This window comes from Schistocerca gregaria, chromosome 8 (assembly GCF_023897955.1).
Source record: "Schistocerca gregaria isolate iqSchGreg1 chromosome 8, iqSchGreg1.2, whole genome shotgun sequence".
Lineage (NCBI taxonomy): Eukaryota > Metazoa > Arthropoda > Insecta > Orthoptera > Acrididae > Schistocerca > Schistocerca gregaria.
Genome location: NC_064927.1, coordinates 350,452,918 through 350,471,212, shown reverse-complemented (window position 1 = coordinate 350,471,212; position 18,295 = coordinate 350,452,918). Strand labels below are relative to the sequence as shown.

General features: G+C 37.3%; 1 protein-coding gene across 3 annotated transcripts in view; it reads right to left on the bottom strand.

The window, feature by feature from the left end:
- LOC126284710 (splicing factor, suppressor of white-apricot homolog) overlaps window positions 1-18,295 on the bottom strand; it is a 151,936-nt gene that overhangs the window by 106,538 nt on the left and 27,103 nt on the right. For 2 of the 3 annotated variants that reach the window (XM_049983840.1, XM_049983841.1), the window contains exons 4-6: window positions 18,073-18,289; window positions 16,524-16,606; window positions 15,034-15,248 (exon numbers count right to left, since the gene is read on the bottom strand). In XM_049983840.1, the coding sequence (XP_049839797.1) occupies window positions 15,034-15,248; window positions 16,524-16,606; window positions 18,073-18,289 (515 nt within the window). The remainder of the gene's footprint in view (window positions 1-15,033; window positions 15,249-16,523; window positions 16,607-18,072; window positions 18,290-18,295) is intronic. The other variant, XM_049983842.1, reaches the window with a different exon arrangement.

The window sequence follows — 18,295 nt, the reverse complement described above, 5'->3', positions numbered from 1 at the left end:
CATCAACCACATACTTGCCAGCTACAGTCTTGTAGATAAAATAGTAATGCTGCTGCTCTCTATTGCTAACAGCCAATACTACTTCATAAACTAAGTGTAGGGATATCTGTGCTTATACACCTTGTCAGAAAGAGAGCAAGTTGGAAGAAATCAGAACTACAAACTGTCCTTGGGAAAGGAAAAAATGTATAAAGTGGTATGTGAAACTATTTGGAAGGCTACTAAAATTTTGTTGCACAAGATACTTATTATTTTATCAAGCCACTAAAAAGGCAAAGACGCATACACAAATTTCAGGCTGTGTTTCACAACAGAACTGCTGGAATGTCACTGAAAAATACTGGGAGTTGGACTGTTTCTAAGACTGCTTCTAAATATAGCACACTGAAAGTTCGTTTTAAATTATCATTATGTTTTTAACGTAATAAAAGTCTATTGCAAATAATTGCAGAAAATTTCACTACTTTTCAACAAGTAATTCCTGTTGTAGAGCAATTTAAATGTAATGCAATATTACTGCTTGAAACTGCCAATTGGAAGGGTTTAATTACAAAAACACAATACTGGACTGGACTGCCTAAGCTGTGCACATATCTCTCTCTCTCTCTCTCTCTCTCTCTCTCTCTCTCTCTCTCTCTCGCTGTCTCTCGCTGTCTCTCGCTCTCTCTCTGATACTGCTACTGCTCTGCAGCAGGGGGAGGGGGTAGAAGACCTGCTTTCTACATGGAATTCATGAGCAGTTAACAAACATAGCAAAGGTATCCTCATGTAGCACTGTAAATAGATTTGTGAAGCAGTGAGCAAAAATGAGTATGATCTCCTCATTTCAAATTTATTTTCATATAACCAATAGTGCCACTGCTTGTATTTCGGCTGGTGGACTAGTTTGTGGTGAGAGCTTTATCAGGTGGAATGGATAGAGGGAGAGAGAGAGGCAGGAGGCAAGGCGAGGATTTGGAGTGGGTGGCTAGTGGCTTAAAGGGAGGCAGCCAGCTGTAGATTGAAGGGATGGTAGGTACAGGAGATAGGCATGTGACACACGGTTGTCTGAGCCAATGGGGAGCAGCACACACAAATGTGATGTGAGGACTTGAATTGGGAGAAGGTGACAGGACAGAACAAGGAGAAATCTTAGATGGAGCATGTACAGACAGTGGGTTATCTGATGCTGAGGCCAGGACATTTACGAGAACAAACAATGTGTTGCAAGGGAAAACTCCCATCTGTGTAGTTCAAAGATGCTGATGGTGGAGGGAAGTATCCAATGGACCCAATTGTTAGTCTGTCTTCTAAATTGAGCATATTGTGCTCCGCTGCATGTTATGCCACCAGGTGGTCAACTTCGTTCTTGGCAACAATTCGATGGTGGCCAAGAACACTGGCTCCGACAACTGTGTATCACACGCTTAGTCTATGTACCTGCCATCCCTCCCTCCCACATTCCTAGCCACCAAACCAGCTGCCTTCCTCGGAGTTGTTAGCCACCCAACCACCCCCAATCCTCCTCTCTGCCTCCTGCCTCTCTCCCTCTACCCATCCCACCTGATACAACCCCAAAACAACCTAGACCACTTACTGAAATGCAGCGCTAGCACTGTTTGTCCAGCCAGCCCCATGTAGGACTATTAAACAATGGAAAATTCAGGATGGAATAATGATAGTATTATGAAAAGGATAGATTACTACTCACCACACAATAGAGATGCTGAGATGTGGACAGAGACAACAGAACAAAAAGGCTGTCAAACAAGTAAGCTTACAGCCAAAAAGGACATCTTCAGAATTGGGTAGACACACACACACAAATGCAACTCACACTCACATGATCACAGTCCCTGGCTGCCAAGGCCTTGGCAGCCAGGGATGCGTTTGCATTTGTGTGTGTGTGTGTGTGTGTGTGTGTGTGTGTGTGTGTGTGTGTGTGTTTCCGATGAGGGCCATTTGGCCGAAAGCTTACTTGCTTGGCAGTCTTTTTGTTATGCCTATATGTGACTATATATATATTTCGGAGGTAAAATAGTCCCCCATTCGGATCTCCAGGCGGGGACTACTCAAGAGGATGTCGTTATCAGGAGAATGAAAACTGGCATTCTATGGATCGGAGCGTGGAATGTCAGATCCCTTAATCGGGCAGGTAGGTTAGAAAATTTAAAAAGGGAAATGGACAAGTTAATGTTAGATATAGTGGGAATTAGTGAAGTTCGGTGGCAGGAGGAACAAGACTTTTGGTCGGGTGACTACAGGGTTATAGATACAAAATCAAATAGGGGTAAGCTACTACAAACAGCATAGTGAACGCATTATTGTGGCCAAGATAGATACGAAGCCCACACCTACTACAGTAGTACAAGTTTATGTGCCAACTAGCTCTGCAGATGACGAAGAAATTGAAGAAATGTGTGATGAGATAAAAGAAATTATTCAGATAGTGAAGGGAGATGAAAATTTAATAGTTATGGGTGACTGGAATTCAAGTGTAGGAAAAGGGAGAGAAGGAAACGTAGTAGGTGAATATGGACTGGGGCAAAGAAATAAAAGAGGAAGCCGCCTGGTAGAATTTTGCACAGAGCACAACTTAATCATAGCTAACACTTGGTTCAAGAATCATAAAAGAAGGCTGTATACATGGAGGAAGCCTGGAGATACTGACAGGTTTCAGACAGATTATATAATCGTAAGACAGAGATTTAGGAACCAGGTTTTAAATTGTAAGACATTTCCAGGGGCAGATGTGGACTCGGACCACAATCTATTGGCTGTGAGCTGTAGATTAAAACTGAAGAAACTGCAAAAAGGTGGAAATTTAAGGAGATGGGACCTGGATAAACTGAAAGAACCAGAGGTTGTACAGAGTTTCAGGGAGAGCATAAGGGATCAATTGACAGGAATTGGGGAAAGAAATACAGTAGAAGAAGAATGGGTAGCTTTGAGGGATGAAGTAGTGAACGTAGCAGAGGATCAAGTAGGTAAAAAGACAAGGGCTAGTAGAAATCCTTGGGTAACATAAGAAATATTGAATTTAACTGATGAAAGGAGAAAATATAAAAATGCAGTAAATGAAGCAGGCAAAAAGGAATACAGACGTCTCAAAAATGAGATCGACAGGAAGTGCAAAATGGCTAAGCAGGGATGGCTAGAGGACAAATGTGAGGATGTAGAGGCTTATCTCACTAGGGGAAAGATAGATACTGCCTACAGGAAAATTAAAGAGACGTTTGGAGATAAGAGAACCACTTGTACGAACATCAAGAGCTCCGATGGAAACCCAGTTCTAAGCAAAGAAGGGAAACCAGAAAGGGGGAAGGAGTATATAGAGGGTCTATACAAGGGCGATGTACTTGAGAACAATATTATGGAAATGGAAGAATATGTAGATGAAGATGAAATGGGAGATACGATACTGCGTGAAGAGTTTGACACAGCACTGAGAGACCTGAGTCGAAACAAGGCCCCCGGAGTAGACAACATTCCATTGGAACTACTGACGGCCTTGGGAGAGCCAGTCCTGACAAAACTCTACCATCTGGTGAGCAAGATGTATGAGTCAGGTGAAATACCCTCTGACTTCAAGAAGAATATAATAATACCAATCCCAAAGAAAGCATGTGTTGACAGATGTGAAAATTACCGAATTGTCAGCTTAATAAGTCACAGCTGCAAAATACTAACGCGAATTCTTTACAGACGAATGGATAAACTAGTAGAATCCGACCTCGGGGAAGATCAGTTTGGATTCCGTAGAAAGGTTGGAACACGTGAGGCAATACTGACCCTACGACTTATCTTAGAAGCTAGATTAAGGAAGGGCAAACCTACGTTTTCAGCACTTGTAGACTTAGAGAAAGCTTTTGACAATGTTGACTGGAATACTCTCTTTCAAATTCTGAAGGTGGCAGGGATAAAATACAGGGAGCGAAAGACTATTTACAATTTGTACAGAAACCAGATGGCAGTCATAAGAGTCGAGGGGCATGAAAGGGAAGCAGTGGTTGGAAAGGGAGTGAGACAGGGTTGTAGCCTCTCCCCGATGTTATTCAATCTGTATATTGAGCAAGCAGTGAAGGAAACAAAAGAAAAGTTCGGAGTAGGTGAAGAGCAGCTGAACGGAATGGATAGTGTCTTGAAAGGAGGATATAAGATGAACATCAACAAAAGCAAAACAAGGATAATGGAATGTATTCGAATTCAGTCGGGTGATGCTGAGGGAATTAGATTAGGAAATGAGACACTTAAAGTAGTAAAGGAGTTTTGCTATTTGGGGAGCAAAATAACTGATGATGGTCAAAGTAGAGAGGATGTAAAATGTAGACTGGCAATGGCAAGGAAAGCGTTTCTGAAGAAGAGAAATTTGTTAACATCGAGTATAGATTTCAGTGTCAGGAAGTCATTTCTGAAAGTATTTGTATGGAGTGTAGCCATGTATGGAAGTGAAACATGGACGATAAATAGTTTGGACAAGAAGAGAATAGAATCTTTCGAAATGTGGTGCTACAGAAGAATGCTGAAGATTAGATGGGTAGATCACATAACTAATGAGGAAGTATTGAATAGGATTGGGGAGAAGAGAAGTTTGTGGCACAACTTGACCAGAAGAAGGGATCGGTTGGTAGGACATGTTGTGAGGCATCAAGGTATCACCAATTTAGTATTGGAAGGCACCGTGGAGGGTAAAAATCGTAGAGGGAGACCAAGAGATGACTACACTATGCAGATTCAGAAGGATGTAGGTTGCAGTGGGTACTGGGAGATGAAGAGGCTTGCACAGGATAGAGTAGCATGGAGAGCTGCATCAAACCAGTCTCAGGACTGAAGACCACAACAACAACATATGTGACTCAGCATCTCCGCTATATGGTGAGTAGTAATTTATCCTTTTCAAATTTTGTCTAATAGAAGACTTTAATACTGTTGTATGTCATGTCAAATGTTTTTGCTTTAAAATATTTTTGCATATTTTATAGAAATATTACTTCATTAACCACTATTTTTATTTTCAGCCATATTATCAAGAAAACAGTTCCGTAAGTACCTGATTATAAGAAAGGAAGAAGGTAGTTAATGTCCCATTTACTACAAGGTCATTAACAATATAGCGCAAGCTCTGATAGAGCCAAGATGGTGGTGAAGATTTAAGTCTTGTCCCTTTCAAAGGCAAACACAACTCAGGATGACTGGACAGGGATTTGAAACTCCCTCTTGTCAAATGTGAGTCTAATACCCATATAATCTTGTATTATTGAGCAAGGTGACTGAATGGTTACAATGAGCCACATTGCTCAATAATAGAAGATTTTATTGTCACAGTTATCACACAATGAAGATTATGAACATTTTAAAAGATGTTAAATATCTTAACCCATTAAGTACCAGTGTCCTATTTTGAGGACAGAGCACATACTTATGTATAAACAAACAACAAATAATTAATTTGCAACTATTACTGTTCTATGTCATCTGTTGGTGCTTTTTATAACAAATGTATGCTTACAGGAAGTTAAAAGCAATAAATCCTACCATTAATTGATTATTGAATACTAAGGCACACTTTTCGTTATTGCATTTATTTTCTTTATCGACAATTTAGTAATATTTGAAATATGTGGCAAAGATTTTTTTGTGATTATTTATAGTCAACAATGTGTCTTTTAAACTACTTGCAATGTTAACTCAATTGGAGTTATATTCATTGTTTTCCATTGTTATAAAATTTGGTGTACTCGAAATAGGACACTGGGACTAGGTGTTATCATTTCAGTTATTTGCATTGCTGCATGTTCGAATATGAAACTCTACTACTGCTGATGTATTTTCTTTTTAGAACATGGTAATTTTACCAGATTTTATTGCTGAGGTAAGTAACGACCCCTCTTTCATGTTACCCATTAGTAAATAAAACAGTTCCAGATGGACAGAGGTATTTAAACATTCCCTTTTCTGTAGTTTGTACTAATGTATTATTCTTTCATTTCACTTTATTTTATTTCATTTCTTTTCGTATAGATAATAATGGCCTCCAGACGAGATAGATACCTCACTAATGAAGAAATAATAAACAGTGACACACTCTATACTGGGGTGTCAGATGATCAGGACCATATTGATATCACCGTATGTCCTCCTGAAGTCGACTGTATGATCAACGAAGAAGAAGGTCCACATGACATTATTGGAAGCGAGCAGTCCTGAACATGCTGGACTGCATTGAAAAACCCGAGAATCATTGTGTATACTTTGACAATTTCTTCACTAACACAGATCTTCTGATTCATCTGAGAAATTTGGGTTTTCGAGCAACTGGGACTGTCAGAGAGAATCGAGTTGGTGACTGTGCGCTACTGAGCAGCAACAAACTGAAAAAGACAGTTTGAGGAAACTATGACTACCAGTTCGACCGGAATGGTGAAGTCTTATTTGTTTGATGGCACGACAACAGACGTGTTACAAATGGTACAAATTTTGACAAAGTTGAACCTTTGGGAGCAGCTATGTGGTACAGTAGACAAGCAACTAAGAAGACAAGTGCAACAACCTGCCGTTTTGAAGTCGTATAACAGGTACAGGGGAGGTGTTGATCACCATGACTGGTTAGTTGGAAAATATGCGACAGTAATTACAGGGAGAAAATAGTACTGGGTCCTATTTACACGTATGCTGGAAATGGCCCTCGTAAATGTCTGGCTCTTCTACAAACTAGTACATGGGAAAAATGCACTGAATGTACTGGATTTCAGACGTGCTGTTACAGTTACATACCTGAAATTGGACACTGGAAGACTGAATATTGGACATCCAATGGACTACCCATCAAGTCAATTCCATCAGGTTTGATGGAATTGGTCATATGATTGACAAAAGAGGCACATAAAGAAGATGTGTAAGAGCTAAATGCAATGGGAAACCAAAAAAATATTGTGTTAAATGCCGTGTAACACTGTGTGTTGAGTGTTCTGTACCATTTCACAAGAAATAAATAGTTAAGACTTCAATACAGTTTAGTATGCTATACGTTACTGTTAGATCCCAGCGTCCTATTTTGAGGATGGCCATTATATCAGTATGTATAAATATTCTTTGGCTATTTTTGTACTTATTGTGGTTCATACAGTATGTACATTATAATTAAGGAATAAAAAATTCAATTAAAAAAAAATAACTTGGGACTTAATGGGTTAATACAAATTAATGTCCAATAATGATCACATGAACACCAATTAAAGTCTAATACTGACTAATTATACGGAGCAATAACTACATTATTTAATAGACAAATAACGCTGCTCACTATAAGATGCATCAAAAACAGATTTCATTGAGTCTCTACAACAATTTAAAATCAACTGTTCAGAAAGTTTTGTTTTCTTCCATACACTCTTCCCATGAATTCACGGAAAGGGAAACATATTATCAATTTTTTTATCTTCCAGTCCACATTTTCACTTTATTGTAGTAGTTGGTTCTCGTTCTCTCTCTCTCTCTCTCTTTCTCTCTCTACCTTAGTAATTGAAGTTAAAGGCAATGCAGTGAATTTATACATATGGCTGTAACTAAGTGAGAAAAAGACTACTGGAGTCAGCTTGACACTTTAGCATAAAAAGGGGTTATCTGGAGACAAAAACACAACGAGAAGATGTTCTGAAAGTAAAAGAGGTTGCGTCAACTCCACCTACATGACGAAAAATTACCAGCAATTAGTGTAATTAACAGTGAGCTTCTGGGTGTTCAGCCGAGCTCTTGTTTCCATTTTCTGTCCAATATTTCAAGGACCAATACAGATGTCTTCCTCAGAAGTAGTCCATGGTTGGATCTGTCATTGAAATATTGTGCAGAAAATGGAAACAACTTGGCTGAACAGGTGGAAGAAAACTATTAAACAATTGCACCAGGACAACCTGAGAGAGAGCATTTAGTGTTCAATAAGAAGCGAAAACAGCATTACACACATCTGTTCCAGCAACTTTTAGACCAGTTCAAAAAAACTGTACACAACACCTTGAAAAACTGAGATGGATAGACTGCAAAGGCTTCAGAAGAAGAGCCCACTACTCACCACATAGAGATGGAGCTCAGTAACAAATTGGTGTATAACAAGTAGAGATGTTGTTGCTAAGTTAGTAAATTTGTGTTATTTCTCTGAGTGAACATGAAGAAAGGAAGAATAAATATTACAAAGATGATGATTATCTTACATTTCATGTAACTGTTTCCTGCTCAATGACTCACATGCGCACTAAATTGTCGTAAATTCTCGTGCTTTTCAGAATTCTTTTCATTATATTAACAGCAGAAGACAAAAAGCTAGCTTTGAGAGTTGAAACAATGAAGACAGCAAAGGATCAAACAGGCAAAAAGACAGTGCCCATTACAAATCCCTGTATAATAAACATACCAAATTTAACTTAAAAATGTAGTAGATTTAAAACTGCAACAAATGATGAGATGGGAGAGATAATACTACGAAAAATATTTGACAGAGTACTGCAAGATCTATGACAAAAATAGAGCAGCTGGAGTAGGCGGTATTCCATCATAATTGTTGAAATCTGCAAGAGGACGCTCTCGAAATTATTCCAGTTCGTATGTAAGCTATATGAAAAAGGCTCACACTTGGAGAAAAACTTAATAACTCCATTTTCAAATGAGAGGGGTGCTAACTGGTGAGAGTACTAATGAACAACCAGTTTAAATGTCTTGGTTAAAATACTTATACAAATTATTTACAGAAGAATGGAAATGCTGGTAGAAACAGACTTCATTTTGGGATCTAGAGAAATGTAGGGACATCCAAGCCAATACCGATCTTAATGTTATAAGACACATTGAATAAAAACAAACTCCCATTCACACCATTTGTACATAAAGACTTTGACAACTGGAATACACTCTTTGAAATTCTGGGCTCAGCACTGGTAAAATACAGGGAGTGGGAGGTTATTTACAACTCTTAAAGAAACCAGAATGCAGTTATAAGAGTCGAAGGACATGAAAGGGAGACAATAGTTGAGAAAGGGAGTGAGACAGCGTTGTAGCCTATCTATGATGTTATTCGATCTACGCTTTGAACAAGCAGTATAGAAAACCAAGGAGAGATTTGAAAGGGAATTAGAGTTTAAATAGAAGAACTAAAAACTTTAAAGAACAGTTGAATGGAATGGATCGTGTCCTGGAAACAGGTTATATGATTAACATCAATTAAAGTACATAAAGGGTGATGCAATTAGTCTAATTATATTAGGCAATGATGAGGAAATCAGATTAGGAAATGAGAGACAAGAAGTATTATTTGGACACTAAAATAACTGATGATGACCAATGTAGACAGGATAAACATGCACATCAACAATAGCAAACAAAGCATTTCTAGGAAGAAATATAAACATAAGTGATAAGGCTTTTTGATGGAATTTTCTGATGTGCAGTCTTGTAGAGAAGTGAAATGACAACATGAACAGTTCAGACAGGGAATAGAAGTTTTTGAAATGCAGTGCTATAGAAGAAAGTTGAAAATTAGATGGGCAGATCAAATAGCTAATGAGAAAATACTGAATGAAATTGTAGCGAAAAGAAACTTATGGCAGAACTTGCTTCAAAAAAAAGAGATTGGTTGATAGGACACATTGTGAGGTACCAAGTTTCATAATGAAGGGAAGCGTGGGATGTAAAAATTGATTACAGTAAGCAGATTCCAGCACAAGTAACCTGCAGGAGCGATGAAGAGACTTGCATAGGACATATTAGTATGGACAGCTGTATGAAAACAGTCTTCAGACTGAAGACAACAACATTAACTTCCACAAAAGAGAACATTTAATTTCACTAGATATTGTTGAAATATCAAGTATAGATGAAAGAAATGAAGCATTTATGACATATGAAGTAGCAACAAATTTGTATTTGCGGTAAGAGGTTGTAAGGATGGATGGTGGGAAGCACTGGTTTGAAAAACTACAATGGGTCATCATCAAAATATTTTCATTTCCTTTTCAAATGTTATTACTGGTAAACAAAAACCAAAATCCAAAAATCTGAGCTAACAGAAATCAAGTAGTAAACAATGAGAGTGGATACCCCGGAATGACAGTACAAGCTCTATCAATTATCAAAGACAGCCACAATAAAAGATGAGGGAAAGTACTACTTTTCACCGTACAGAAAACACAAGGCAGATATTGGAATGACTTGAGCAAGTGTCTTAGTCTAGAAAAAATCAAAGTTCAACAATAGACAAGTTACGCTAATGCTGGGAAGACTTAGAGCACAAAGCGTTGAAATTAAAATACACAATAAAGGTTAAGATATAAAAAGAATTTATGGAGGAGGAGGAGGAGGAGGAGGAGGACATTAGTGTTTTAATGTCCCGTCGACAACAAGATCATAGAGACGGAGCCCACGGCCGGATTAGGGAAGGAAATTGGCCGTGCCCTTTCAAAGGAACCATGGCGGCATTTGCCTGGAGCGATTTAGGGAAATCACGAGAAATGTAAATTAGGACAGCTGGAGACAGGTTTGAATCGTTGTCGTCCTGAATGCGAGTCGAGTGTGCCACCTCGCTCGGTAAAAGAATTTATCATCCAGTAATGAAATAGTGCTAATTAAAATGAATGAGGTGGCTTCAGAAGATGGAGAAAGATGTCTAATTATGGTACAGAATTAAGTTTCACTGTCTCACCAGAAAAACGTCCAGCTCACAATCACTTCATTCATATAGGGAAGAAAGGAAGGAAGGATGGAGGATGGACACACACACACACACACACACACACACACACACACACACACAGAGAGAGAGAGAGAGAGAGAGAGAGAGAGAGAGAGAGAGAGAGAGAGAGAGAGAGAGAGAGAGAGAGAGAGAGAGAGAGAGACCTGGGGGGGGGGGGGGGGGGGAGATTCAGTTACATCAGCCTGATTGAATAGTATATTTTTTGTACACATTACAAACATAATACACTAAGAAAAACACCTGTAAGTATCTCCGATGTTGAGTAACACTTCTGAGTGACACAAAGAAATTATATATAGTACTAAACACAGTACATTTGCTTCATTACTTCCCAAATGACACTCAGTTTCTACTCACATTAAAGCTTTAATTCACACATGTTAAAAATTGTAACTTACCTTGAAACATGTACATCTCAAGTAAATCACTTTTGGGTCAGCATAATTGTACAATTATATATACAACAGACAAATAAACCAACATTACTCCGCAAGACCAGCAGCAGTTACAGCAGACACAAGGCAAGAAATACGTTTGCAAGCTAGAAGGAACTGTGAAGCAATTCCCACTAGATAGATTGGAGTAATAAATCCTTTCCAACTCAGAAGGGTGTGGCATTGGCTTCAAAGCAACACAATCAACTCACAAATTAGAGAACTCAATGTTATTTTATGTATAAAATGTCCTTGTAGTGAAAACATTTCTTAAAAATTTTGATGTGTAGAAAAACTTTGGTTATAACAGAAAGTATTTTCCGTCATTGATAATGTGCTTTCAGCAGCTACATATGCCTGCTACATTTTTTTAAATTATCTTACAAATTGTCAGCTGATGTGAAAATGCTGTACATATAAATCAGTTTCAATACCTCTGTTTCATAAAAGCTGCACACATATATCACCATTCAGATGGTGGTATTTGACATTTACAGCATTGCTATTATGTAGCTGATAACAAAATTTTATGGTAAAATAAATATAAAAAACATTAAGGAATACGAATGGTTGACTTTCATTTATTGGGAGAATTCCATGAAACTGTAGCTAAACTACAAAGGAGACAGCATAAATAACAGTTGTATGACACATTTTTGAGTACAAGACCCCACCAAGTCAGATTAAAGGAAGATAATGAAGCAATTCAGAGCTGTGCTCCTAGATTTGTTACCGGTAAGTTCAATCAACACATAAGTATTAGTGAAATGCTCTGAACTCAAACAGGAATCTCTGGAGGAAAGAACTCTGTGTGTGTGTGTGTGTGTGTGTGTGTGTGTGTGTGTGTGTGTGTGTGTGTGTGCGCGTGCGTGCGTGTGCACTATGAAGGCCAAGTTTGCAATAGAAAGACAGGCAACCGTTGATTCATAGCAGGAGGTGAGAGAACACTATGATGGTACCACACATTTTTCCATCTAAACTTACGAACTCCTTCAATTAGATTTCATCCAGAATGTTAAAGCATAGCAACTGTTGATTATGTTTTCTAATTAGTCTTCATTTATGTTTCATACAGAAGGTTATGAAAGTCCAAAAACTGTTGATTATGTGTGGAAAGTTAAAATGGTGTGAGAGATGAATACTTGAATCCAGATTCTAAATCTTTCATGATCATTGCGCTCCGACTTTAACTTCCCAAGCATACCTCACAGACAAACTTTGAGCTTCAACTTGCCATAGGCTGCCCCTTACTTGCTTCAAATTTTGCAAAGGCTCTGTCACAATGCTATGGGAGAATGGGTATGATTGTAAATTAAGTTTCGTCACAGTTCCTGAATTGTTAATCTTTAAATCTTCTAAAGAATGTATTTAGTGTTGATCATGTGAAAGTTGAAACTGTAACAAACAATCAGCATAGTGTATACTGGGGAGAAGAGTAGACAAAAATAAATCTTACAAACTCCCAGTCATTAGTGACACCAGTGCATTATTTCCCAGTAAAGAAACAAGGCAGTCTCTCCCATAAACAAGCACACAATCAGAAATTCTATTCTTTTTATATTTTTTGTGCCTATGGCCCAAACACAATTAATTTGAAGGTGAGTTGCAGCCTATCCCTAATCATTATTTTATATTTCCATCCTAATTATCATAATTAGCTATGGTATTACAGTGAATAAAACATATCTGTTCTTCAGACAGCTTAAACTTCATGTTTGTGCTATTTTGTAGTCTCTAAATGGCAAGTATGTACACACACACACACACACACACACACACACACACACACACACACAGAGTGGTAAAGAGAGCACAATTCATAATGCAGAAGGTTCAGAAAAAAAGTGTACATAAAATTCATACCTGCACAAAATTAGTATAATTGTATTAATATTATGGATTATAAAATTACAAAGTTGGAATGGCAGGCTAGTACCAACCTTCAGGAAGCGAAATTCCAGCACTGTCAGGTATAGGTTGAGAAAGGTTAGACTGGAAAGCTCATCTTGTTTCAACAGGTTGAAACCCCCCCCCCCCCCTACTTTCCCCAATGTATGTCTTTCCTCCCTGCTGAATGCACTAGTAGTTCTGAAAGATGAGGATAGTTTTTATTTTCACTTCCAAACGTGTCTGCTGACAGGAATTTTGTCACCTGGAGGTAAGTCCTAGTCAACCATTCTCTCTCTCTCTCTCTCTCTCTCTCTCTCTCTCTCTCTCTCTACAATTTTATATTTTTCTCACACAAACTGCTTTTTGATACAAATATTATGCATTCTAATTATCAATAAAAACTTAATTTTGGATCTGTGCCACATTTTCAGCAAATGTTAGATAATTTGTTTGACATTACTTCTGAGTAATGAAGTCATTTTAAGTCTCCACAAAACACTGATTTAATGTAACAAGATTTGACATATATGTGCTGAAATCAAAAGAATCACCATAACAATGTTCAATAACTGATCTCTCAGACTTTTAAATCTGTTTACTGCATTGTACATTAAAAACTTAAATATTGAATGAAAAGACCTGTCTGCCAATCAAATGAGTATCTTGATTCATGAGTTCTTGTTTACAATTTGATTTGTCTCAGTGAAAACAGATTACAAATATCTTTAATGAGTCAAAAGTTATATGAAATTAGAAAGTTAGGTGCCTCACTCTTGTTTATTTCAAGTATAAATGCAAGCACAGCATAACAGAATATATGGAAAGTTTTAAAAATCTATTTCCTTTATGATCTGATCTTTGATGTTCATATAGGAAGGACATATCTAGTGCAAGAATTTGGGAAAGTGAGGCACAAGTTGATTTCCTGGGTTAATATGACAATGCATGTCATAGACATTTTATCTGCCACATGCCACCAATGACAGATGGCTATCAATCACAGTTTTTTTTTTTTTACTTTTATTTTACATAATTCGTAAGCAGAACTGACAAATTTACTGTAAATTACTACTACTTTTCCTGCCACAGATTCTGAATATAATTGGCATAAACTACAACGATACAGTAAACATAATATATGATTGTGTCTATGAGAAATAAAAAGGTATGTAGGATATATCTATCCCTTTTCTCTATATAAAGAATTTCTATTTTCTCAAAAATTATTAAATCTGTCTCATTTGAGGTAGTTGTTTTTTGAACATTTAGAAACTTTAATTTGTGAAGTAATAAAAAATGTGATTATCTAATTATGTGTTTAAACACATAGATCCAAATAGCTGATACATTACTGTCAAATACATCATATCTGACGGTAAGGCTAATGACACTGTAAAGCACACTTTCAGTCCGCACACAAATTCATTTAACAGATAAAAGGAATGTAGCACTGCCAAATCTGAAGAGTCTAGTCCACACACGTACAACGTAATGCAAGATAAATATAGCAAATCTACTTCAAAGATTTATCATTTGTGTGCTGTTTTTATGTTGGGCAGGATATCTGAGAAAAGGTTTAATGTTTCATCACAACCTTTCCATATTCTATTAATACTTTCTTAACAAGTGTTGTCAAAAAAATTTAAAATTTCCCATAAATCAAACATAATATCCTCTTTGAAAAATACAGTATACAATTCTGTCTCGTTTCCTTACTATCAATATACATACTGAAAAAAATGAAGTGCAAGTCAACTGCAGTGAACAAATACTTCATATTTTGAGCTTCACTTGAGTAAAACAATATTCTGTTCACACATCTTAAAGTAAAATTATTTACAGGATAAGTTTAATGACCAAAATTTTTCCAGCACATACAGAAATTTTCAAAATTCACTTGTTCTGCACTTGTATTGCGCCAATGCCACTCTCAATGATTACTCTGTTGTTAACAGTAATGATAAGTCAGACTTCTCAGAGAAGAGTACTGACCTGTAATGCTGCTGGTACTGCTGCTGCATCTGCTGCTGTTGACTGTTCGTACCCGGATGGTATCCAGTCACCAGAGTAGATTCCTGTGAAGGCTCAACTGCAGGTACAGCAGGTGCAATACCCAGTTCAACTTGTTTTGTACGAATCTTGTTCACCAGAAGAGAGTAGGCGCAGTCTGCCGAAGGTTTGTATGCGATGCTCGGGATGGATGGAGCCTACGACACATCGGTGATGATAAAAATCGCATGTTCCTGACACAGAAAACAGCCCCAGAAGGGCAACATGAATCTTCAGCCTTAAAAATTCAAGCCAAATGATGGCTGAAAAGTTAGCATGGAAATAAACAGCTGCTGGTTTCCAGGTGTGTGTGTGTGTGTGTGTGTGTGTGTGTGTGTGTGTGTATCCCCTGGTGCACTCATTCTCCCAATACAGTGTTCAATGTGTTTCCTTAAAGGAGCAATATACAGTTAACTGGAACATCTACCATAATGTGAATAACCACATCCAAAAATTGTATAAAAAAATTTAGACCAGATTGAAAACATCTCTTTCTTTGTTCAAGAACTCATCAGAATTGTAACATGCAACATTTAAAATTGTATTTGCACCTGTTAACAATGTTTTTTTTTTTTTTTTACTAGACAATGGCTGATTGAAAGCAGCAGCCCACAGACGATGAACTGCATTTCTTCCTATGTTTTAAGTAAGTCTACTTTGCAGACATTTTTATTAATGATTAATTGAAAAAACACTGAAATAATTATAGTCTGCCTAGCAAAGAAAGAGACTGAATTCTCACTGGCACAATGATCACAATCCAAACAGTATAGTGACTGATTATTCACACAGTACTAAATTTAAATAAAGGGGGCACAAAGCCTTAAGAGAAAGGACGCAACTGTGTCTCGCTGGCTTGTAATTAAGACAGGGCATTCCCATCCACTGCTGGCGCCGTCTTCAAAATCTGATGTCTTCCGATGTTGCGGAGATTTTTGTCAATCCATGGGTCTGGTGGAGGAGGGATCTAGGAGATTTAGTACAGCTGCTACCAACCTAGGACTAACATAGCTAACATGTCACACAGTTTTCACGGAAGCTGGCGGTCCCAGGCGGCAGCAGCTGGACTTTTTCTTAACATGAAGTAGAGGGCTAAAAACTTACTGGGTGCTGTTTCAAGTCTCTTTTGTTTTGTTTTCTCAAAAAAATGTCTATATCGAAGCAATAGTTAGAGAACTTCCATTCCAATTCGAACTGTTAACCAGTCCTGGAAATAAAAAACAGGTTTTGGATTATTTTCACAGATAAAAACACGTTTGTCTCATGAGATATATTTGTTTTGTATTTATTCCACAACACACTATCACAAGTTCATCACACTTAAAGAGCAGAATGAATAGACACTGGTATCTGGAATTCGGAAATTGAATTTCACACGAGGGCACACCACACAGGAAAAGTTGTAGATGTTTGTCCATGACATCACCACCTACCAATTCTAGGCGTGATGGACCAGTTGTGGAAGCCAGGCTTGGATGAAGGTAGTGTTCTTCACCACTCGTTCCATCCGTTTCTGCTGTAGAAAGAACAGTTACATTAGTCAACTCGAAATCAGAATAACTTAGAATATATTAAAATGTGACATTCCCAAATTGCAAAAGTCTCATAAATATGTAATCAGCAGAGACTAAAACGACGACAGTAAATCACAGCAATAACAGATACACCTAACTACAAATGTATGACAAAGAAACATCACTTGAGTGTTCAAACAAAAATGCATTTCTTAATAAAATACATAAAATTTGAAAGTAGAGTGACAGTGCAGCAGAATAATAATAGAGAATCATTTGCAATCATCAGAATGTGTTGGCACAAACGTAAATTTCTACGTCCATTAAATTTTGTCAACACAATTTGTATTCCATTTTTTTCTCCTGATAGACTTGCGTTTTTTCTAAACTTTTTAATATGTTGCATTTTTTAATAAAAATTAAATGGATATCCTGATCTGATGTGAGAAATTACTAAGAGTTGGAAAAAAACACGGATAAAAAGAAGAAACAGTGAGCCAACAAAAGAAAGATATTCTTTAATGCCCTTATCTGATGCAGAAATGGGACTAATTGCAACAAGAGGAGCCAAAAATACAGCAATTAAGATGCCAGATTCATATAGATAACAGTTAGTTGTTCTGAGAGAAGCCTTGTAAACTATGAACTGCGCTCATAATAAAAAAATAAGTTGTTAAATAAAAATTTGAAATAAGAAAACATATTGAGCTCCTCAAGAACCAAAACTTAGCTGTTTCTACTCTTCAGTTAATTCTGGTTTTAGAAACAAAGAACAACAACTTCAAATATTTAGCATATTTTCAATCATAAACATTTTATGGTGTAATTTTAGTGTAATTCACTGTTTCATGTGAAAGTGCATACTAAATAAAAGAAAGCTGTCAGCAAAGCATGTGGTGTTTGGGAGAAAATCTACATATAATCTCTAATAATTTCTTCCGGACGAATCCTCCTTCACTATATACAAATATTTAATTAAAACTAGTAGAATATAAAATACTGTAGACAAAACTGTTCAGTTTACTTCTAAGTGTAAGAATGTATCACCACTAACATGCAGCTTCAAAGAATATTACGTGAATTACATCTAGCTCAAAGCATTGTCCTATTTCATAATCTCTACATGTCCAGAATGTACATGTGTACGCGCACACACTGTATCTGTAAACTGCCAAATTCCATATGATTTTGACGGAAATAACGCAAATAAGTGATGTAACATGAATTTAACTAAATTACTGTAGCAACTGATAATGGTGAAAGTATTTTAATTGCAGCAACAATCTGAATATTTACTTCCAATGATAAGCTGACCAAACCAATTAAGCCACGTGTACTGAGGATTTGAGTGTTAACAATACATCCGAGTATGTGGAATGGTTAAAAATGCCCATTTGCCTAATACCCAATGATTTGATAATTCGACAAATCAATGGCTGTTGAAAAAGGCATCAATTATTGCACCTACCTTCCTCTGTTTTTGGTGCTTTTGGCCGATACCGCCCTGTTTTGATGGCCATCAACAGATGACGATAGTAGGCATGAAGTGGATCATCAAATGACAGAAAACTGAACTGCTGGTTGTTGGCTTGTTTCATCTTCAGGAGTATTTCCATCTGAGCACCCTGACGGCTGATGAAATGTGCAGTCTTTTCAATGATAGCATTCTGTTTCACTGTCTCAGGCTGGAG